The sequence below is a fragment of the Telmatherina bonti genome (assembly GCF_933228915.1).
Source record: "Telmatherina bonti genome assembly, chromosome: 10".
NCBI lineage: Eukaryota > Metazoa > Chordata > Actinopteri > Atheriniformes > Telmatherinidae > Telmatherina > Telmatherina bonti.
In genome coordinates this window covers 25,800,182-25,823,463 of record NC_136628.1, presented here as the reverse complement: position 1 = coordinate 25,823,463, position 23,282 = coordinate 25,800,182, and the positions used below count along the sequence as shown (strand labels likewise).

The following is a 23,282-nucleotide window of genomic DNA, read 5'->3' as shown; positions in this document are numbered from 1 at the left end:
TCCAAGAAACAAACTAAGTAACATGCAGGTTATTGTATTTGGTCTCAGATGCTATGTTGCTACAGAGGGTACCTCTGCATTTATTAAACAGTTTCTTTTACTCTGAATGTAATTTTTCTTGCTTGTCTCCAGTGAGTGTTCAGGATTATGACACACTGAGAGATTCTCTGTACTTGCCCCATTTTTTTTTTATTGGAGAGAGGTGAGCAGTGGTACTGTATAAATGACAATTTATTTGCTGATTAAAACACTCTTTTCCACCATTGCCCGCATGACAGATAGCTGCTCTAATGGAACCGAGTTTGTCCAGGGGATTTAAAATAAGCATCTTTTGGAAAATCAAATAAGATCATAGAGTGCAGAACTGAATGATGATCTGTCCTTCACAGCCCCAACCCAGAAGAGGAGTTGCTAACCCAAGAGACCCAAGAGCCGCCTCAGACTGGTAATGACATGTTAGAAAAGCTGGTGGGTGCAGTTCCTGATGGCCCACTTTCCAAGAACAAGCCCAGCAGCTTGTGGTGAAAAGTAAGCACATGAAGTGGAGGGAGACATTAAAAATCTCTCAGCTCACCTCATCTCTGGGCTTCATTGACTTACACATGAGGTAAACTTGTCAGATTATCATGTTTAACAGCTTCAAAGGCATTTTGAAAAAAGATTTTGGCAAGATGTCATGAAAAAAAACAACCTTTTAATTTATCATCAAGACCTACCCTCACACAGAAAGTTAAATGCTTCACCTCTTCTAATGCTGTACTGTTAGAATTAAGGAAATGAACCTGAAAAAGAAGATAAAGTAACAATAATAATATTTGACAATCCCTTAACCATTTTGTGTTAGCGACAGCTAGAGCAACAACGCATTGCAAATAGTATTTTGTCCATTGATTGCAATATAATATAACTTTGATGTCTTTTGGGACACTAAATAGCCTAAATACATTTACTCCACTTTGTTGATTTGTCCCTTGAGAGGGTAATTTGTTTTGCAGCACACATGAACAGTCATCCCTCATATTAAAATGTAAGACATGTACAAAAAATAAATAAAATTTATGTTATGAGCGTGCTGAATCTAAATCATCTAAAAATTAAGTACCAAGTAAAAAAAGAAAAAAACAATAGAGGTTTCAAATACAGTTACTTCCTCCTCTCCATGGTGTTTAGAGCCTAGAGAAGCACAAATGAAAACTTGTATCTGTTTCTAATAGCTGGAGGAACAGACAGGTGGAGACCAGGAGGTAGTTTGTATAATTCAGAACATGTGTTTTTTTTCTATTCACTTTTCTTTTCACTTTATTTATCATGCTGATGTCAAATATGTGGTGAATTTGAGATAATATAAGTGCTTGGAACACTTCAAGACTCATTTATTTATTTATTCATTCATTATCTACACCACTTAGTCCAGTTAAGCCTCATGGGGAAGCTGGAGACTATTCCAGCAATTATCAGGTGAGAGAGGCGGGGTACAGCCTGGACAGGTCGTCAGTCCATCACACACTCCAAGATTAAGTAAATAAATACAAAGCTTAAAGACAGTGCATATATATTTCCCCTACCTTCACTTTGTGGGCTTAAATAAAGAAGTAGTGCTGCCAGTTTCCTTCAGAAGTGCCCTTGAGAGTAATTTAAGTGTTTCAGTTTGCATATATCTGTTTAGAAAAGCCCCAACTAGGGTCTTATGTGCCACAAAACAAGCAGCGTGAAGACCAAGGAACTCTTAAGACTGATTGGAAATAACGTTATGGAGAATTATAGACCAGGGTTATGAAAAGAACTGAATATCCAGCTGATCTCTTTCAATTATTGTACATAAAACAATGCAACAAAAATGCAACAACATCACAAAATTCATGATTTGAAAAAGAAAAGGATTAAAACTCCATAGGAAACCCTTCTAAGAAAGGGCACACCGCGAAAACCTGTGAAGCAGGCGAGAAAGAGATTAGTCAGAACGCTAACAAAGAGGTCAAAAGTAACCCTTAAGGTGCTACAAAGCTCCACAGTGGAGTGACCCAGGGAAAAGAGTTTTTAATTGAAAAAACAAATCAAAACATCACATAGGAGCTTGCTAAACGGTATTTAGGAGACTCCCCAAACACATGAAGAAAGGGCAATTGGTCAGACGAGTCAAAAACTGACTGTTTTTCTCCATTTGGACAACAACTGTCCTCTTGAGGACACCATATATGAACACTTGAGGTTTCTAAAGTTTCACTGTCATTTAGTTTTTGTCTTATTTCTTGTTGAACTCTCAAAATGGGAGACATTTGTTGTTGATCAAATCATAGAAACCCTGCAAAAACCCCTCGGAGTACAAGGCATCTAAAGTAGAAAAATACACAAGGGGGGCAGGGGGAGGTGGTAGCGGTTAAAGGGTACATTTCGAAGGGAGTTTACCCACCTGTGCCGCACCAGAGCCAAACACAAACTGAGCCTCAGCAGCAGATGACTTATCCCACTGACTGTATAAGTGATAGTGTTGTTTTTTCAGACCATAGGCTCATCTCTGGTTGGGGATGCTCAGTTTGTATGTACATCCATCCATCCATGCCCCTTATTTTTTCTGTCACCCCGAATCAGATGTTATTAGTATTAAAGTCTTCTATAGCTTGACCATTTAAAAAATGGCATCAAGCAGAGTTTCATTGTTGTTTATTTGGCATGTCAAGGCAGACTTGCTTTCCACACCTGTCCGCTGCTGTGACTGAACCAGTCGGTAGGCGGAGGAAACCCCTGCCCTTACCTGCAGCAGCAGACAAGATTAAAGGGAAGAACAAACAGAGGAACTAATAGTTGTACTCAACAAATCCTCCCACACAGTCTGCAAAGCAACAACAAAAGCTCTCAGTGACTCTGAAAGCTGCACCTCAGAGATGATAAAGACACAGGGGAAGGTAATATCTCCCACCTATGATTTATTTGGCTAAACTGGTACGCTTCTTTTTTAATTACTACAATGTCTTTGCTGCGTGGGTTTAATTTTTTTTTAAAATTACTGTTATAAGCTACTTAATAGGGACAAACACCTTGTCTCACGCTTTATAGAATGAACTGATAGAGTTAACTGCCAATTATTAAACCATTTTAGTCAGATGTAGTCTTAGATTATGTTAATTTGAGCTTTTAAAAGGCAAATGCTTTTAAAATGAGGAGATGAATGCACCAATCAGAGTATGCTGAACAGAGGAGGGGGGTTGCAGGAGATGATGATGTCAGCGTGTGACAGATGAAACATCAGACAGGCTCTCAGTTTGCACAAAAGGAAAAAAAAACCTCAAGGCTTCATTTCGTCATTGTTCAGCAGATGCATGGCATGAACACATGCAAACCAGTCGCAATCAGGAATGGACTGTCAGCTGGTCCAGGTAATATGTGTTTTAAAGTTTGATATTTTATCATTGTGTAGCATGCATCATAAATGACTGCTATCTAAAATATTGGCTTTTTACTTATCAGTTTATTGTCTTCTTGAAATACTATTTTATCCACAGTGGGGCATGGTTTTAGTTTGATTAGTTTTTATTTAAATGTGAAAAATGAAGCAAAATGAGCTCATAAAATACTTAGTTTTAAGCATACCTAATTCCTTTAAATGAGCAATTTCTCAATAAAATACTCTAAGCAGCCCTCATAATCTATGAGACATTCTTTTACTTGCATCAGATTTTATTGCTGCTTGTTTCATGTGTTCAAGTGATTTCTAAAGCATGTGAAATTTATGCGACAGGTGTAACGGATAGAGGAGAGTAAGTTGGCAGCACCGGCAGCGAAGGTGCATGTTTTTGCAGGGGTGTCTCTGCGCTGCTGTTGTGCTCATGGCTCAGAAGAGAGCTTCAGGTGGCTGCTGCTGCCCCCGAGCACCAATGAACGAAGACAACGCTCGCTTCTGCCTGCTGGCTGGCCTCATCCTTCTCTACCTATTGTGTGGAGCGGCAATCTTCTCAGCACTAGAGCATCCCTTTGAGATCCGCGCACGGCTCTTATGGAAACAGCAGCTGGACAACTTCACCAGGCGGTACAGAGTCAATTTGGGCGCCCTGCACACTCTGCTTCGGCAGTACGAGGAAGCAAACGGAGCTGGGATCAGAGTGGACACGTTAAGGCCACGCTGGGACTTTTCTGGAGCTTTTTACTTCGTAGGCACTGTGGTCTCCACTATTGGTAAGTGGTCACTATTTAAACTTGTAAATCTTACTGTCTCAGTTGTTATTAAAGTATCTACTTTCAAAAGCTACAACGTGCTGTTACCCTTTAAGCTTTCAATTTGTTTTTTGTAATCTCCAGGTTTTGGCATGACGACACCTGCAACCATAGCAGGAAAAATATTCTTAATATTCTACGGTCTTATCGGCTGTGCGGCCACCATCCTCTTCTTTAACCTCTTCCTGGAGAGGATTATCACCATGTTGGCTTACATCATGCGCTGGTGTCACGAGCGTCGGCTGAGGTGTGGCACAGTTAGGGTGATGTCCAGCAGAGAAGAGTCATCTGGAGAGGAGGACAGCCTGGAAGGCTGGAAACCATCAGTCTATTATGTGATGTTGATCCTGGGAGTGGCATCTGTTGTGATAGCATGCAGTGCCTCCACCCTGTACAGCTCCATGGAGAACTGGAGCTATGTGGACTCTCTGTATTTCTGCTTCGTGGCCTTCAGCACTATCGGCTTTGGAGACCTGGTGAGCAGCCAAAGAGAGCAGTATGAATCTCAGGGGGCTTACAGGTTTGGAAACTGCCTTTTCATCTTAATGGGAGTATGCTGTATTTACTCACTTTTCAACGTCATTTCTATCATCATCAAGCAAACTCTGAACTGGATCCTGAGTAAGCTGGTCTGCTCAGGGAGACACAAGCTCTGTTCCTGCTCTGCACGTGGTTGCTGGTGGCTCTGCTGCCCTTGCCTCCTCAGTAAAAATCGCAATCAGAGACATCTGCCTGCACATTTGAGAGCAAAACGCAAGAAACGCAACGCAGTCCAGCCCCTGCCATCCCAGTACCCGGCAGAAAGACACCGCTACACCGATGGTTCTATAGAGACTGTATGCGACAGTGAGACGGATGCCGGCACAGTTGCTGAAGTATACGTGGGGCGCCGCCTGTCGGGAGAGATGATCTCTGTCAATGAGTTCATGGTCTGCAATAAGTTGTCTCTGGCGATGCTGCAGAAGCAGCTGAGTGAAACGGCTCATCAGGGCCCGCGGCAAAGTTACGGCCATCAAAATGGATTCTCTGGTGGAGTGGGGGCCTTGGGCATTATGAACAACCGTCTGCAAGAAACCAGTGTAGACAGATAGCACCAGAATAATATCTTATAATTTCTCTTATAGTCCTAAACTTTGAAAATAGAACTATTTTCTTCTAATTTAGTTCTTTTTGTTTCCGTAGAAATCAGTGCAAGTAACAGACTTCCAATGTGAACAGCAAAGAACTGATCCTTTCGTCTGGTGATGAGAAAAAAAAAAAGGACAGATAGAGCCAAAAAGAGCTCAACATCATTCTGAAGAGCGGCCTGATGTCCTCAAGCGATTGACTCATACCAAAGCAATCAGATGAAAGAAGCAGTGAAGGACCACTTAAAAGAGGTCTGCTGATTTAAGAGTGCTGCTCATGCTGCTGGGCCTCCTTAACACATAGGCTTGTATGTGAGGTGGCAGACATTATTAGTAAATGTGCAAACAGAATATCTGATGTCTTCTCAAAATAAACTAGCTGTAAAATATTTGAAATGTCTCAACATTTCTGCAAGAACCAAGACAGAGGTATTTGAAACTGCTGATGGCTCACAAGGCACCCACCTTGCCTCAACATTACAAGTCATTGAAATTCATACTCATCTTTAAAAAGATATCCTGGGCTCTCAGTAAAGAACATCTAATCAAACGTGGCCTGGAAAGGACACTCTTAGGCCTGTAAGTGCTTTGCAAGTAGTCGCGCCCTCACATAAACACAGCAGAGTGAAAGGCTTAGTCTCTTTATGGCTTGACTTGAGGAGATTCTTTACTATGCAAAAAGAAAAATAATTAATTTGATCCTATTTTATGTCCTGTCGCTGGTTTCCAACTCTGCTTCTAATGATGGGTGCAAGCTTCCAGTATAGATGTTTTACAAGAACAGAAGTCATTCATTTTTGTCTGTAATTTAAAAGAAAAAGGAGAACTCACTGATTCAGTGAGTAATTGTCTGTAAAAACACTGCAAGTCGTTTGTCATATACTCTTTATTTAGATTTTAAACAATCATTACTCTTATCATAATCTCTATACACAGAAAAATGACTCAAAGAAGTAATAGAACAATTCAGTATGATGCAAAGAAAATAACCCATGCAGACCCGTTCTGTTGCTGTTATAGTTGCTGTTTTATCAACTATATAAAAGATGAATAAGGCAGCACAGTACATATCAATCAATTCACAGAAAAAATACATTTCACTGACACTTTATTGAAGAATGGTCAAAGAAATATGCTAAATAAATATAAAGACCTAGGTTTGAGTATGGATTTCTGCCAAATTATTATTTGGATATGTTTACTTTGTTGTTATGGTAAAGTTTCCAGCTAAATGGTTCTTATTCTGTATATGTGTGTAGGAAAAATATAAAAACAACCACTACTTTCGTCAGGATTTAGATAATGAAATGTATTTTTTCTTCACGTATGTAGAATAAGACATCAGATAAGTGTTTATTTGTCTGTCACTCTCAGCGCTGAAAGCGATAAACTGGTGAATTCCTCTGAGATACCAAACGGATGAGGAGTAGTAATTTAGTTGCGTGTCATCAACAATGTTTCTCTTTGCTGGAGTGGAAAGGCAAACGTAAAATCTTTAGAATATTGTCATTTATATCTATTCCTAAAATATCGTCTTTAAAATAGAGCGTTATATGTGTGTAACGTTCCTGATATTATCTGAGGCAAGTGTACCACTTCACAGTTGCTTGTTATTCAGTTTTACAGTTTGTTGTTTGAATTTATCGCCCGTTTCTGTGTGCTCACTGAATAAGAGGCAGAAGTTTGTTGCTTGGTCTGTGTCTCTGAGTAAGTTTTAAAAAATATCTTTCTTATATAAATATAAAGTGTTAGGCTTTATTAGATCTATTTTTGCATTGTATTTGTCACCATAAAATGCTGCTTGCTAGCATGATGTAAACGAACAACCACTCTGTTCATAATCTCCCTTTTGTTTTGTTTTTTTTTGTTTTTTTAGATTGCACACATGAGAGAAATAGTTTCAATATTCACATTAATTACAGTCCCTCTTTGAATTCCAAGAGACAAACTCCCCTCTGGCTTCTTAAGAGCTTCCCAGACCCTAGAAAGACAGGTGATATAGGAAATGTAGGTCAATTTATTTCTGTATAAAAGAACATAATATGCCTTGTAATGGTCTGAATGGGGCAGTTATCTTAATATGTACTCACATTTGGTACTGTGGGGTTGTGGGTCTCTCTTTGCTGGTAGTAAGCAGAGATAATACAGTTTCTTCTGTAACACACAAGAAAGAGGACGTCTTTATGCAGTGTAGGTTGTAACATTGATGCACACATACACACAGTGATTTTGTGTGTCTTACTTGCTCTGTATGCCTCCACCTGGAGGTAATCCAGGAATAGTAGTGGATGCCAGGACTGTGAGGACAGACAGCAGGTCAGGATCCTCCCCAGTGGCACATAGCTCATCATAAATCTCTGTCAAATACCAGAAGATACACTCACATAAGCACTTTTACAGTAATTCTGTCATAGTTTGGAGTTATAGCTAACTCCAAAAATGTTAATATAGAAAAAAAACCCCAACTTGGACTATAACTCAGAGTTTCTTGTATATTTGAGTGTCTGAAATGGCTTCCAACTCAACAAATTTAACTATTGCGTTTTGTGTGTTCTGTAAAATTCATGTACCTTTATAAAGAACCGGCCTGTTTGGATATTTTTGTTGGAAAAAAGTAAAAACACACCCTTTGAAAAACACACCTCTGTTGAAACCATTTTTAATTTATCTATTTATTGCTATTTTTGTTTGAGACAGGCAGTGGGAGAATAAAGATAACAAGGGAGAGAAATTGACTTCTGCCTTTATACTTTTGTTCATTTCTTGCTGCTTTGGAAGTTGCCGTCGGCAACACTCCTTAATTATGTTGGATTTCACCAGGAATGATTTGCCGTGTTTTTTCTTACGGGGTAGCTGGGGGTCACTGTTGTACAAATGCTATACATAAAATTTATGCTCATTTCATCTTCCTACTCTGTACAGGTGTGTAACGTACAAAGGAGCTGTTCATATTGTCCATTTGTTTGTTTGAAAACTCAATAAAAAGATTATAAACTAAAAAAAAAAAAAAAGTAAAAAGAACATTTTTAACAAATGTAATTTATTGGGGTTAAATAAGTGTATTTTAATTGTGGCACCACATTAGGACATTATGTGAGTTTACTAAAAATGAACCACATTGAGTTTGTTCAGAGTAATAAATAGAAATGTTGCTGTACTCTGTTAGATACATTGACAGTATTCAGTAGAACCACTGAATGATGATTTTCCCTTTTTGATTTTTGGCAATATTTATTCTATTTTGAAAGACTACAAGTAGTAAAAACAAAAAAAGAGACCTTGACAGACACATCATCTGAACCCACCCACTCACCCACCTGCCACTTTGGACTCCAGCAGGTCCTCCAGCTCGGCCTCCTGATGTAATGCCTCTGCAGACAGCTGGGGGGCTCCAGGGAAACAGAGCAAGATGATGCTGATGTTGTCCAAGCTGCCCTGTGGAGTGAAGCAGAAACAGCACGGGTGAGTAACGATGCCCGACCTTACAGACATCAGCATGGAGAACTTTATTCCATCCAGTGTGAGTTGTTTTAGAGATGGATTATTTTCACCTCAAGGTTTGGACACCAGTGTCACACAGATGCAGCGATGCAAGAAAATGTAAACCGAGAGTGACATTTTGAGGTCGTTGTGCGCATCCAAACTGAAACTTTGTTACGTAACTGTGACATGATGTCCAGACAGAGTGCTACATGGACTTTACCATGTGCACCAACAGCTCATGTTGATCTGGTCGTGCCGCTTTCTCTTGTGAGAAATAGAAAATACTTAATCCAGTTTGTGATATTATCTGTTTTTCTGGAGATTTTTGAAACAGTAAAAAGGGAAGTAGCAGAGATACTGTGTGGAGTAAATCCACATAAACCCATAAAACCTGCTTGACACCCCTACAGTCTATTTTAAGGCGCTGTGCAGACAATTGTACCATGAACAGCAGCCACGGTCTGAAGGAAGCTGAATCAAAGCTTCAGCAGAAGTCAACGCGAGGAAGAATATTTGCTTTAAAAGCCAAAAAGCTGTTCACTGCTTCTCAGCTGGGAGTAAACGTGTTTGGAACAGCTGCAATGTGCATATTGTTAGAGGATCAGACCACAGAAATGTCACATAAAGGGGACATCAGCAAACGGACAAGAAACAACCATGTTAGGAAAGTCTTCTGGAGCTTTATTCCTGCTCTGCAACCTAGAAAAAAGTATTATATAGTATTCACTACTATTACTATATTTTGTTCTATTCATCAGTAGTGCTGTCCCTTTCTGTTTTAGTGTTTTTAGTTGTTTCCTAAAGAGCAGAGTTCTTTAACGCTCTGAATAACTCTGGATCCAATTAAAAAAGGGATTTGACGACCTTTAGATGACATAAAATGCACATGCCATTATGAATCATTATGTTATTATGAAACTGATGTGCTTTGAGATTACGTAAAAAACTGCAGGATTATTGTTATTAACCTGAAGTGTGTTCTGACCTTATAGAGACAGAGTTCAATGACTTGTGTGCAGACATCCCTCAAGTCAGTGCAGACACGTAACCGGTTGTGGATGAAAGCGCAGAGCTCCTCGTTGCTGATGGTGTCCCACACCCCATCGCAGGCCAGCACCAGAAACTCATCTGCTGGTGAGCGCTCCACTACATACACCTCTGGCTCTGGTGACACCATCTGCTGGCATGGTGTCCGGTTTTCTGCCCCCTTGTAGCTGAAGTCTCCCAGGGCTCGGGACACAGCCAGAGAGCCATTGATGCGTTGGAGGGACACTGAGCCTCCTGCACTCTCAATGCGTTCCTTCTCCAGGGGACTGTAAGGTTTGTGGTCTTCAGTGGAGAAGCACACCTGCCCAGACCGGCACAGCATGGCTCTGGAGTCACCGCAGTTGGCAAAGTAGATATAGTATGGGGAGATGAGGGTGGCTATCACTGTTGTGCCGCCCCTTTCCCAGCCTTCTCTCCGGGCCACAGAATGTAAATGCTTATCTGTTTGCATGAAGCCCTCGATGATAGCACCTTTCACTTTTTCAGGGTTGTCCTCTGGTCCAATTCCTCCTGTGTGCACCAAGAAAAACAAAATACAGCAAACACAACATGAAGCATACATGACTGTCACAATAAGTAGACTAAATAAAATGAATGGATTTTCAGTCTTAAATCTTTCACCTGTGGTCAGGATTTGACCTAGAAGATGCTGGGAGCAGTACTGTGCCACTGTGCTTCCGGCATGACCGTCAAACACAGCGAAGAAGCTCCATTCGGCTAATTCTCCACCCAGCTGCGGCACACAGTTGTGGAAGTCCTCCATGTTGGCCCTCCAACCCTGCATGCTTCCCAGGGCGTAAGTGAGACCCCAACGGGCGCAGCCCTCCTCTGTTAGCTTTTCAAGTACTGGTCTGTCCAGGTAGGGGCTGGGGATGACCTCCTCTCTCTCCCCATCCCCTGGCTGCTCTCCTTCTGCTGCTCCTCCACGGCCCCCTTTGAAGAACGAGCTGACCCTCTTTTCCGTTTCCTTCACCAGCTGCCGCACGAATGCAGGCATCTCCACGCTGCCCTTCCTGGCTGTCCTCATGGCTCTCATGTGCAGCTGATGTGAGGGGAATCTTCTTTTGTCCCTGCTCCGGTGTTTGTGGCTGGGACCGAGGGCTGAGCTGTAGGCCTGATTCTGGGCCTGTGCAGTGTCTACGTAGCCCTGCTGCTCCAGGGCTCAGAGCATGGCTGCTTCAGCTGATGGATGTTGCGTTTGCTCGATGCTTACCCCCCTCTCCCTGCTCATCTCCTCTCTCTTCTCCCCCTCCCTGGAGACCTTACTGATCAGCGCTCTGTCCTCCACTCATCCTTCCTCTCTGCTTTGTTTTGTCTCTTGTCTGCGCTGCTGTGATTTCACCTTCTCCCTCGCTTTTTCATAGCACTTCCCTTTTTCTCAAGCTCTCCCCCGGCCTTGTTATTTTTTCCTGCCTCTGCTGTGATTGGCTGGCTATTTGTGTACACCAATCCCTGCCTTGGTTGCATTGCCACTGTTGGGTTTGAGCTCCCCTTCAGTCACTGTCCTCCTATCTGCAGCTCTGCCCCTCCCCTCGATGGTAATCTCAACCTTTGATCGGTTGGGATTATAGGCTTGTGGATTAAAGGACTGTCGGCCATTTGGCAAGTGTGTGACGGTGGGAGGCCAGGTTATGATGATTCATTTAAACGTGTGATTTCCCTTTTTTTATCTTTTCTTTTTCTTATCGCACATTAACTGTACTGACAGTGTGAATACGATACCTACAAAAGGATTTTTCCTCTCGATTACAACCTTAGGATAAAACCATGGTTCTTCATGATGGATCAGTTCTCCACACTACCTTGCTTTGACTGAACTTTTGTAATTATATTACACAATATGCATGGAACTCTTTGTATAGTCAGGAATTGTTATAATATCTATAAAGGTGAAAGATTCAGCAGTTTATTTTTTATTTAGACTGAGCAGATTTGTTGGTTTTTTTTTCCCCTCATGGTGTTCCTGCACCACAATATGACTTACATCTGGTTGTTTGTTTGGAAACATTCCCAGAACAGCAGCTTAAATCTGGGGACTCAGCCAGGATGACAGCATTTAACGCTGCAGTTCTCTATCTGTCTATCTGATTTAGGTGCCAGCTTCTCTCTTGGTCACGATGCTGTGACCAGACAAGCGATGATGAATGAACTGTTTTCATAACTCATGATGCTTCCAGTCACTGAGGTACACAGAAAAGAAACAAACATTTGTGTATGCTTCATAAAAGTCTAGTACACCATGCACTATACACAATAGAAATCACGTTAAATGTGAGACATTACACTGTTTCATCGAAAAGACCAGCCCATTTTTTTAAAATTTGATGGCAGCACACCATCAGCCAAGATGACAAAAAGAAGACTAGAAAAATACATGACAGCGAAATGAAACAGATAAAACCTGAAATTGATTCTTTAATTCACCATCACTTACTTAACCAATTACTTAACTTCTGATCATATTACATAATATTTATGTACCATGAACATTTTCTTTTATTTGACACTTTACAAACATAAAAGCTGCGATCCAAAATACAATTAGTGTTATGGGCTGCAGGATGTTTCTCGTGTGGAGAAACCTGTGGCAACTAATTAGGCAAACTGGCGCCAGATCTGTAACATAACTGATAGCTACAAAAGAGCAGCTTGGAGAGGTGGAGTCTCTCCTGAGTAAAGATGGGCAGATGTTTGGCATTCTTATAAAAGAAACAAATATGTCTACAAATTGTGGAGAGTGATGTTCCTCAACCTAGAATTTTAAAGACTTTGAATATCCAGTTTCTACTGTAAATAATCTCAGGACAAAGCTGAAAATAGTTGTGGAATTCTCTTAATGTATTCAGGCTTTACTGCATTAAAAATAGGCTTGAATCTGTCACAGTAATCATTGCATGTGTTCAAGAACACTTCTAGAAATCGTTGTCAGTGAACACAGTTCAGTGTACCGTCCACAAATGCAAATTGTAACTCTGTCATGCAAAGATTGTGAACATGAGCCTGAAACCTCTGTCTGAGCTAAAGCTCATTTAAAAGGGTCAAAAGCCAAGTAGAAACCTGTTCTGCAGAGAGATGGATTAAAAATGGGAATTTCTGCTTGGAAATTATGGACACTGCATCTTCTGGACTAAAGAAGCACCACTGTGTTTGTTTGATGCAGGTTTTTCTGTTCAAAAACCTGCATCTATCATCATATGAAGCTTCATTATTTTCTACAGCAGTTCTTCTCAAACTTTTTGAGCCACAAACTCCAAGACAACGCATGATGTTTGTGGCCCCCATGTGATGACTGAGTGATTAATTGTGTGACATACCTAATGGGTCATCTTCCTCTAAATGCAGCCATCCTCTAAATGTAATGCTGGAAAAACAGTCAGAATCTTTATAAACTAGATAAACACTCAGACCTCCACCAAGCAGTAGATTTCCCACCATTTCATAATTTCCACCCTGTTCCAGTCCTACAATCATTTTATAAGGAAACACTATTATATTCCTAGATTAATTGATGACGAAGTATTTGTTCCATGTTTACATCTTATTTTGTTCTCTTAGAGTGATAAAAAAAAATTCCAAAGATTCCTTCCCTTTTCCCCCCTTATCTGGATCGTAGTATCCAGAATTTTGCTGGGATCAAGATTTAAGTTTTATGCCATCTAAACTCTGTTGGGAACTTCTCCTGATTTTTTTTGTTATACCCAGCACACTGACCATTTATAGTCGAGTTAATATACTTAAAATAGCGCTTACTGACAAAGACAACAAAATTCCTGATTTCAGATGGTGATCCGGATCATTAAAATTGAACGGAATCTAAGTTAGACCAAATTCCTGGTTTTAGAAAAAAAAAATCATTAAAAGCTATCTGGCATCTTTTGCATAAAGTTGCTAACAGACAGACAGACAGATAAACACAGACAAAAACATGACCTCCACCACCTCCATGGTGGAGGTAGTGAGGAGGATTAATTGTTTTTTGATGGATTCAGTTTACTGCCGTGGCAAGGCACCAACATGCCTAAACTCAGCTTCTCTCAGAGAGGTCATGCCATATTCAGATTTTTAATATGACGTGTACTTACTTTGCTGTTCATGATTTAATGCATTAAGGAAATTAAGGTGCTATGGTCACAGATATAGTATTGTTCTGCAATAAGGTTTAATATTCACAGCTTGGATAAAAGCCCAATTTTATTTTATAAAAATTGGGCTTTATTTTTTACAATTATCTCATGAGCCGCAGTTTTAGAACCACTGACCTATGGAACTGGCAACATGCACATCTGGAAAGGCCAGATCTGTAATGAAGGGTAAATGCAGGTTATAAATTTGCCATTATCCAGACGCACATTTCAACAACACAGTTCTAAAGCATGGACTACATCTGTTACAACAGTACCGCTGCATAGTAGAATAGTCCAGGTGCTGGACTGACCTGCTTACAAGTCACACCTTTCACATATAGAAACGATCAACAAATCGTGAAACCCGAACTGCAACCAAGAAAACCCAGAACTGTTCAACAACTAGAATCTGACATCATACAAGAATGGCACGACATTCCTCCCCAAAATGTCCAACATCTGGTCTTTTCTCTTCCCAGACTTTAGATGGTGTTGTTGCGATAAGAGGGGATGCTGCACAGTGGTAAACAGCCCTGTCCCAACTTCTCTGGGAACAGCTGCAGCAAATACATCTTGATATAGTGAAATGTCTCCTTTTTAACATTTCAGATATTTCTACAGCACTGCTGCTGCAGACAGCTTGAGCTGTTTGCAGATGGCTTCTGTTTGGTGGTGAATTTTACACTGAAAGTTGCTTCTCACTGGTGTGGCTGCATGCAGAAGCCTCTGCGTACTGGTCGCCCACCAACTGGTTGAAGAAGCATGAGAGCTTCTGAAAGCTGAGGCTCATGTACATGCTGATGTCTCAGGTTCCCAATTTCAGTGCATGTGTGTGTGTGTGTGAGTGTGTGTGAATCCACACTGAGTGTATCCAATACAGGATAAAATTAGGCCAGGCAGGCCTTATATTGCTGACGGAGCTGGGGTGGCCAAAAAAAGCCTGGGGTGAAAGCCAACAGTGGAAGCACAAGGGAAAAGAGGGAAGCAAGCAGGAGCGCCGCTGAAATGGCCACCAAACGTAAGGAAATAAAGAGTGTCAGCTTAAAATAAGGAGAATTAGAGGACTACAGCTGTCAAGTGGAGGGGAAAGAAAATGTATTAGTTTTTCCCCTCTGCTGGACAGATGGGAGAACCAACAGGATGACAAACTGAGTTCAGCATGTCTTTCATTGAGTGGACAGATGACCAGACTGGAACTTAAATAAGATCCTATTGTTGACTGAATAATCTCTTTTCCCTTTTAAGACTGTCACGTGAAATGCTTCATGATGGTTTTCCTGCCTGTTTCTTTTTTTCTTTGAATATATCTGTTTGATTCTTTGTGTCGTCAGAGTTCAGTGTTTGTTGAGTTGTGTTTTAAGAAATAACCTGTTAACACAGTTGAGAATGTCAACTGTGTTACAGCTTATGTTACACACTGAATAAGTCCGTTTCTGGTGGGAACTTTTAGTCAAATTAGAAAAACTAGAAATATATATTCAAAAACACAAATGAAAACCAGTTGTTTACTTAGTTCAGTATATATATTTATAAATAACTATTTCCTTCTACAACCACAACTACAGGGAAGGTTGTGTGTTGCATTTCTTATGGCAGCTGCAGGTTTGTTTTTAATGAAGAACATGATCTGAGATGTCAGACTGAAGAGTGAGTTTTTTTCTTTCTTTTACTGTGGTATTTCTTTACAATATTTCAGAAAACTCTTAAGAAACCCTATGAATCTATAGTTGTGTCGTTTCTGTTCGTTTAGATTTAGTTTCAAACTAAAATGAGGATTAATTTAAAAGGAAGTAACTGTTTTTACATTGGCTGAACACCTTAACCCAAACTGTGACCTTCACATGCCATGTGCATCTTTCAATGAAAATTTTTTTCTTGTGTTTTGTCATCCAAAAATTGATCATAAATATCTTTTCCCATGCTATCCTCGCTTTTACCTTAAGTTGTCAGTTGCCATTGAATGAGCCTCTCTTCATTTATCTGTTGTGCTACCTCAAGCAGATGTTAAATACTGCTTTACAGGAACGTTATGCAACTTAAAAAATGGATCACTGTGGTGGATCAGTATATTTATGAAGAATATACTACCTGTGCAAGACTTTAATAAGTACAGAGAACGCTTCCATCACTAATTCCATTATAAATACAAATATTATATAAATACAATAAATGTAAAAATATCCATGTTCTGTCACTCTGAATATTTCCCTGTTTTTTTTATAACCATGTTTTGTAGTTGTGGATCTGGTTTATTGGAAGAACACGAGGAGAACTGGAGTTGTGTTTACGGGTCTGGTGATCGGCCTTGCCAGCCTCTTCCAGCTGAGCACCATCACCGTGCTTTCTCATGTCTTCATGGGTATCTTGTGCATCACCTTTCCCCTCCGTCTTTATTATAAACTGTTGGAGCTGCTGCGCTGGAACCCGGGTGTCCATCCCTTTCAGTGAGTCTACCGATGCTAAATACTTTGCTTTTCCACCATCAAGTCCACAGTGGATCTTCCACTGTTGGGCAGAAAAATACACATGCACTGTTGTCTGTGCTTTTATGATGCACATCATTTAAGCATTCCAGTCTTTCATAATGTCTTGTTTGTTTGACTTTGTGCAGGTCATATCTGGAATATGACAGCTCTCTGACAGATAAGGACACAGTGATGCTGGTGGAGGAGGTGGTTCTGCTGATCGCATTTGCCATCACAGAGCTCAAGCGTCTTCTTTTTATCGACAACATGATCGACTCTATTAAGGTCTGAGTATGATGATAAAAAAAAAAAAAAAAACAAACCATGTAGAAAACTTATATGTATAATCTGTTTCCGGAAGTTCATTCATTGCCTATAAATAGCAAATAAATTATGGGTCATTAAACAGGACATGTTGGATTTAAAAATGTTTGGCACCATCTGGTGGTGGGACTAGAGGCATCATCCTTATTCACATGGGTCATAGTTTTATTTTCTTGTTGGTTTTGGGTTGGACTGCTGAAAAATTGCCTTAAAAAACATTTGTACAAGATCCATATATGGGGGATTTTCTTCTTATCAAAGAATCAGTGATAGTCTTCTCAATCTAGTGGCAGCACCAATAAAACTTTTCTCAGCTTTATAGCTACTTTGAGGGCTGGAGGATAGTCATGCTAATGTACTGAGGAATGGAACAACTTAAAAACGGAAGGAAAACATTATTAATAAAAAAAAATTGAACTGTTAACAATCCATAATATTTACCGGACATGTTTGCGTATGCAGTTGGCTACTTGTAAGATGTGTCCCACAATTAAAAGTCAGGCTGTTCTTTTGGCTTGGTTTAGACCTGTAGAAACATATTCAATGACCCCTTCAGTTTTAGTATTTTCTTCCCATGGAGTCAGATTTTCTTGTGATCTTTCACAAGTGATCTTTGGCAATATTTATCCAGATTTCCTGAAGGCCATCCAAAGTTTTTTTTCTGGTCATTTTGCTTTTTTTACTCATTAACTGTTCATTCATATTATTTTAGCATTTTGTGAAGAAAATGTTTTGTTTGTTTTAAAACCACTTAACACGTCACATGAAGCTGAAAATCGAGTATAAAAAAGGCCTGAAATCAAGAAAAACCAGTGTTGTATCTTCACACAGCAGACGATTGTGCAAAGAATTTTAGTTATTAGTGGCCTTTTGCAAAAATGCATAATTTGTTTCTTCATTTAAAATTTGTTAAACAGTTTCCTAGAAACAAAACGCGGCAGTATTTTTGTGCAAACAAGGAGACTCCCAAAGAGCTACTAGCTGAAAACCTGGCATATCTCAGCAGGGTGTGCTGTGTGTCCTGAAAAATGGACAAACAGAGGAGACAAAAGAAGAAAGCAGAGCTAAAAAAAACTATACAGCAAATTTCTAAAGGTACTTGAAAAATAGAACAAAATGCAGCAAAGACCTGAGACAGAACTTAAGCGATTCATCCGACCCTTTAATTAATCCATCATTGTTGACTGAAGTCTCATGGTCTCCATGGATGTGTGGCTAGTCAAAAACTATTCTTAATTAAAGAAGGGAAACACGGAGAACGGATGCCAAATTACACTATACTGAAAACCTGAAGCAAAGAGATCGTATGGGGTTTTAAATCCTCCTTAGAGACCAGACCTCTAAAGCAGGGTTAAGATTATCTTGATGGAAAACTGCTGCAATAATGAAGGACAATACAAATTAAAATGAGGGGTGAAGACTTTTGCACGGATCTGTATTGTTTCTCAGTGGGACCTACAGTTTCCCACTCCAGAAACATGAATGCTCATATTTTAACTTTCTATCTGTGCTTTTTCTTCCAGTTTGTTCTGCTCCTCTATCTGCTGACGTATGTCGGCATTGTAGCCAATGGACTGACACTGGTGATAGCTGGTGAGTTGCAGTGATTTAACAATCACACTCATCTGAGTTTAATGAAAACAGTTTTGAGAGGAGAGCGCAGACTTTAGTGTAATTTATAACTCACATGTTTTGTGCCTCTGATCATCCACCCTCCTTACATATACTCTATTGACACACAGGCTGGAAGAATGTGTTCCACAATACACCAGCAACATAATACTTTTCTTTTGTTCTTGTTTCACAGCAGTGATAGCTGTTTTCTCACTTCCTCTGTTATACAAAAAACAGCAGGTGAGCCTCTTTAATTTATTCATTTCTTTCCTGCAGCAATCTTTGACATCAAATAAATAAAAGGCTTGCTTTGAGCACACTAACCTCTTTTTTCTCATTTTGGTGAAAGGTGCGGATAAGGAGAGTGGTTAGAACAACCAAAAACTTGATAAAGAAAATCAAAAATATGTAAGTAACCCACTCTTTACATCCTGTTTTTTTTCTGTGCTTTTACTCTCATGTTTACAGATTGTGAGCATCTTTTATGTCTTTGCATTGTTTTGGTTGCAGGTACGTCAGTCTGTATGAATACATTAGACCCTCTGCTACCCCCGAGCCTGCCATAAAACCTGCTCCACCAGCTGCACCTGCCCCCAAACAGAAAGCCAAGTCAAAATAAACTGTTGGTAGCACTATGAAAGGATATGGAAAATGTTGGAATGGTACATCCTCTTTGGGGCCGCTGGTGGGGCAGCTCATTTCCATCTCTTTACCGTGATTGTTTATGGGAGCAAGATTTAATTGATCCTGACAGCGGAAACAAAGCTGTCATTCACTCAAGGAGAGGGAGGGACTTTGTATTAGGTAGGGAATTTTATTTACTGAGATGCTCTCTGCAGCCGGCATGTAACTTTTCTAGTTCACACAGTCATCTTTAGTTGGGAAATTAAGTATATTTTCACATAACTAATGAGGAATCTTTTCATGTAGAACCCCAGATTTATTCATGATGAAACAAAATGTCACTTCAGCGTCACCATTTAGCTATTAATTGTTAACTGGATAGAAAAAAAGTGATTGAAACGTAACCTGACATTAATAAGCACTCACGGCAATGCCCATGCTGTTTTGAAATACTAGCAGCAAGCTTTTCTAAACAGCAAACAACGACTTTTATGACACTCGTCAGGAATAATGAGAGCATTGTCCTCTGCTCTTCATGTTAATTGCATGTAATCAGGCCCTAATCAGTTGTTTTGTGTCACTCTGAGAATAGTTTATTTAAACAGTAACAACAAGACAACTCTAAGCAGTCTTCATAGTACTCAGTGGGTGCAACTCAATCCGGATTAATTGGTGCACACAGAGTTTTGTACATCAATAGATGTTTAATCTGTAGATCAGATTATTTCCGCTCTAACAGTGCAGTTGCGGATTTAAACCTACAGTACTTTCTTTGACCACCAGGAGGCAGTGGAGAGTCGTCAAAAGCAATGCTAACTTGCTAACACTTTTGGCAAAATTGTTGGCAAACTGTTGCTTATTTACACACCCGGGAGAGATATAAACTGACATTCGTCTATTTGTCATATATTAGTGTTAAAAAATTGTTATTCAATATTTGCTCCTGTTTAAACCTTTAAAAAAATTCTTCATCAACAAGGAAAACATCTAGCTCTTAATATGCTAAATGATAGTTGAATTTGTTGTTAACTTTTATATTTGCTTCTGTACTGTGCTAAATGGATATACACCAAATTAATTATGGGGTTAATATACTATTTTAAACACATTTGAAATGAAAAAAAAAAAAATTGTCAATGCTGAACAAAACCCTACTACAGTGCTGAGTGGAAAACAACTCAAGGATGCAATATCTCCAATTTGAGGGGTAAAATGTGTGAACTAGATAAACACACTCCGCTGCCAGAGGACATCTCGGTAGTTATTTAACATATAATACCTGTTTAAAAATTACATTGACCGACACCAATCAAAACAGGAGAAGAGTTGGTTGGACTTATCTCACTTCCATTAAAAGAGAAAAGCATCACTGTTTGTAATGAGAAAAGTGCTTAATGCCAGTTTGATGGTGTGGTGATAAAAGATAAATGCAAACATGTCCTCTCTTTCACTTTTAAAATTAATATAGTCTTTATCATAAAAAAAAGGTAAATATGAGCTTGCATAAACAAAGCCTGAAATATTACACTGATTCCTTTATCTTTTTTTTTTCTTTTAAACAAACCATAAAAAGAGGAAAGAAAGAAAAACAAACAACATGCAGACACAAGGAGTAAAATCTCAGATGCTTACTGTTTATAGGAAATTTACAGTAGCAGCCAGGCGCTGCTTATCAAATCTACTTGAATTCATCATCAAAGAATGTGAGCGCTTCTTTAAAAGCAGAAATTAATCAAATCCACATGAACTCTTCTGTGTATCAAATCTTCTGGAGCTAAACATGAGGCCATCTCTTCGACAGCTAGCATTGTGTGAAATATGATCATACAGCGGGTGAGATTTTAAGATATAACTTAATGCTCACAAGCCTATTTGAACTGAAGCAATGTTGTAATGGAGGATGGGCTAAAATTCTTCCATTAAACAATTACTAGGTCATCACTGATATTGCAGGCTCTGTATCATGGGTTTACCTCAGTTTTCATAAAAAAAATCCTGTTTAACTTAGTTTAATGACAGTCTAATAAGTCACATTGTTTTTCATCTTAAGTTGTTTTCAACTAATTTTAACACCATTATGGATGAGATCAACCTTAAAATGGACATTTCCTTTTCAGGGCCTTGTACTTTTGAAAATAAAAGCCAGAAAACCATAGTTGTTCTACAGAGCAGTCCATGAAGAAGTAGCATTTCACATGAAGAGGGGAAAAATTTCATCTGCCAAACCTGGTTGTGTACCAGCACAGATGCAAAACAAGAAATAGATAAATAAATAAATAAATAAATAAATAAATAAATAAAGAGCTGCCAATTCTGAGCCAGTAAACCATAAAGAGTCTTTTAGGTGCTGGCTCTTTTGACAGCAGTCAACTGTCAGATCAATGCTTCATGGAAAACAAAACTGCACTCATACTTAATGATGATCATGTCTTAATGAGCTTAAATTACATACACTGCATATGTACTGTATTAACTTGTTTTCTTCGTCACATCACAGCATGGCGTTGGGTATCAGTGGAAAGTTCTGGTTTGTTTGATAGAATCTGTAAACTGTAAAATCATTTGGACACTATCAGTTTGCTGATATGACACCAGTGTTTGTAGGATTCTGCTTATCTTAATGCTTCTCTGAAATACATTAAAGATCAAAGCAAAATGAAGGTCTTATAATGCAAAAGAAAAAAAAAAAAGAGAAACCCAACTGCCTGAAGTACGAAGTGAAGCGTCATTGTTGCTGTCTATCTTTTGTTTTAGGTTTACAATGTTTCTATATATATTTATTATTATTTTCATTGTTATTTCCTGTTGTTGTGTTGCTCCAAAATAAAAAGTTATTTACTACAGATGTTTTGCAGTCTGAAAGTTATCTGTGTCAGTTGTTTTTCATAGCTTGTAAACTATTGTTTGTATTAGTAGCTGTGATTTTAAGTTTTTTTCTCCTCTAGCATATTCAACTCAACTTTGATTATCTTTGACTTAAAGCGGAACACAGTATTCACTACAGAGATGTCCAGTGTTATTCTTTATGGGCAGCAGTTCTGCAGGTTTTAGATGTTACCCTGCTCCAACACAACCAATTCAAATCACATGGATCCCCTCAGTTGTCAGTTTGTTGTCAAGTTGTGCCAACCTGCAGGACCCAAGAGGCCTGGAACGGATGATCCTCTGTCTACTCATTTCAGTAAGAACTGCACTGACATATTTAACCACTAGGTGTCACTCTTGGAGAGTGCCTTGACACAAAACAAGACCGGGAATTCAAAAGGAGTGACCCAACTAAACAAATATTTAAATAGTCTCAAAACATTTCCATCACAGAAAGAAAAGCTCCACCTTGTCAAAAACCACTTCATCTACTTCCGGAAAACGAAAAGAGCTTTTATCTTAGTGGTTGGAATAACAGTAGATGCAATGTGATGGTGACCTTGAAATGATGCTCTTATAAAAAAGAAAACGAGAAGAAAAAAGAAAAAAAACCTAGAAGTGTTATTTCAAACTCTTAAACATTCAAGGACTTCTGTTCCTGTTTCCTCACAGTGACTCAGAGCTTCCATTGCTTCGTGTTTACTTTATAAAGGTCATTAAACATCCTCATGCAGAGCTGACTTCACACTGCAGTTGACAATCAGACTCTTTCCATGTTGCCTGCATGTCTTTTTAAAAAATATATATTTCAGAATTACAACACATTTGGCAATAATGTGCACTTTAATACAAGCAATATGTCAAACAAGAAAATAACACGTTCATCTTTTTACATCAGAGGAATATGAACATGACAGCATATGATATACTCAGGAGGGGAATATCCCTCCAAAATGGCACTTAAACCACAGAGTTATGATCTCTGGCATGGGAATATAACAACAGTATTCAGATGTTGATAGTTAAATTACACCTTGCCTGCTGTTTGATGCACAACTTTGATTTGGAAGATATGTGCAGTTTGCCATAATGCTGAAACAAAAAAAAAAAGAGAAGTATTTTTTATTTTTTAATATAACACCAAATAAAAAGGCTCAACACTAGTTTTTCCCCTGTTACCAGTTTTACTCTAAGCTACATGGCTGCTGACTACAACTACTTATTTACTATGTTACATATTTCAGGGAGCAGTGTCAGGAAAAGGCTATTTCCCAAAATGTTCAACTTTTTTCTTTTTTTTGTGGAGTAAAAGATGATGAAAATGTGGAGAACTGCCTGCAAAGAGAGACATTTTTCCTCCCCTGCTGCCACCTGTCTTTCCTGGATTGATGGTTCAGGGA

The 23,282-nt window shown here is 39.2% G+C and overlaps 3 protein-coding genes across 3 annotated transcripts; 2 read left to right on the top strand and 1 right to left on the bottom strand.

Moving 5' to 3' along the window:
• Positions 1 to 3,785: 3,785 nt before the first annotated feature.
• kcnk12l (potassium channel, subfamily K, member 12 like) lies at positions 3,786 to 5,300 on the top strand (the record flags this gene model as incomplete). The annotated part of the gene is made up of 2 exons (XM_079248141.1): positions 3,786 to 4,170; positions 4,294 to 5,300. The coding sequence occupies 2 exons, from the start codon at positions 3,786 to 3,788 to the stop codon at positions 5,298 to 5,300; spliced, it is 1,392 nt and encodes a 463-aa protein (XP_079104267.1).
• A 1,879-nt stretch (positions 5,301 to 7,179) lies between these two features.
• Positions 7,180 to 10,893, bottom strand: ppm1nb (protein phosphatase, Mg2+/Mn2+ dependent, 1Nb (putative); the record flags this gene model as incomplete). Its single annotated transcript, XM_079248216.1, has 6 exons — positions 7,180 to 7,317; positions 7,427 to 7,490; positions 7,579 to 7,693; positions 8,654 to 8,771; positions 9,805 to 10,376; positions 10,488 to 10,893. The coding sequence occupies 6 exons, from the start codon at positions 10,891 to 10,893 to the stop codon at positions 7,300 to 7,302; spliced, it is 1,293 nt and encodes a 430-aa protein (XP_079104342.1). The 3' UTR covers positions 7,180 to 7,299.
• A 4,053-nt stretch (positions 10,894 to 14,946) lies between these two features.
• rtn2b (reticulon 2b) lies at positions 14,947 to 21,858 on the top strand. Its single transcript, XM_079247077.1, has 7 exons — positions 14,947 to 15,008; positions 16,227 to 16,434; positions 16,602 to 16,740; positions 18,303 to 18,372; positions 18,587 to 18,633; positions 18,743 to 18,801; positions 18,904 to 21,858. The coding sequence occupies exons 1-7, from the start codon at positions 14,996 to 14,998 to the stop codon at positions 19,010 to 19,012; spliced, it is 645 nt and encodes a 214-aa protein (XP_079103203.1). The 5' UTR covers positions 14,947 to 14,995; the 3' UTR covers positions 19,013 to 21,858.
• Positions 21,859 to 23,282: the final 1,424 nt, after the last annotated feature.

Bases quoted from the DNA above. Each gene is read 5' to 3' on its own strand.
- rtn2b (XM_079247077.1), top strand. The intron at 16,741-18,302 runs GTCTGAGTATGA...TTTTTCTTCCAG, and splicing joins ACATGATCGACTCTATTAAG to TTTGTTCTGCTCCTCTATCT. The intron at 18,373-18,586 runs GTGAGTTGCAGT...CTTGTTTCACAG, and splicing joins ACTGACACTGGTGATAGCTG to CAGTGATAGCTGTTTTCTCA.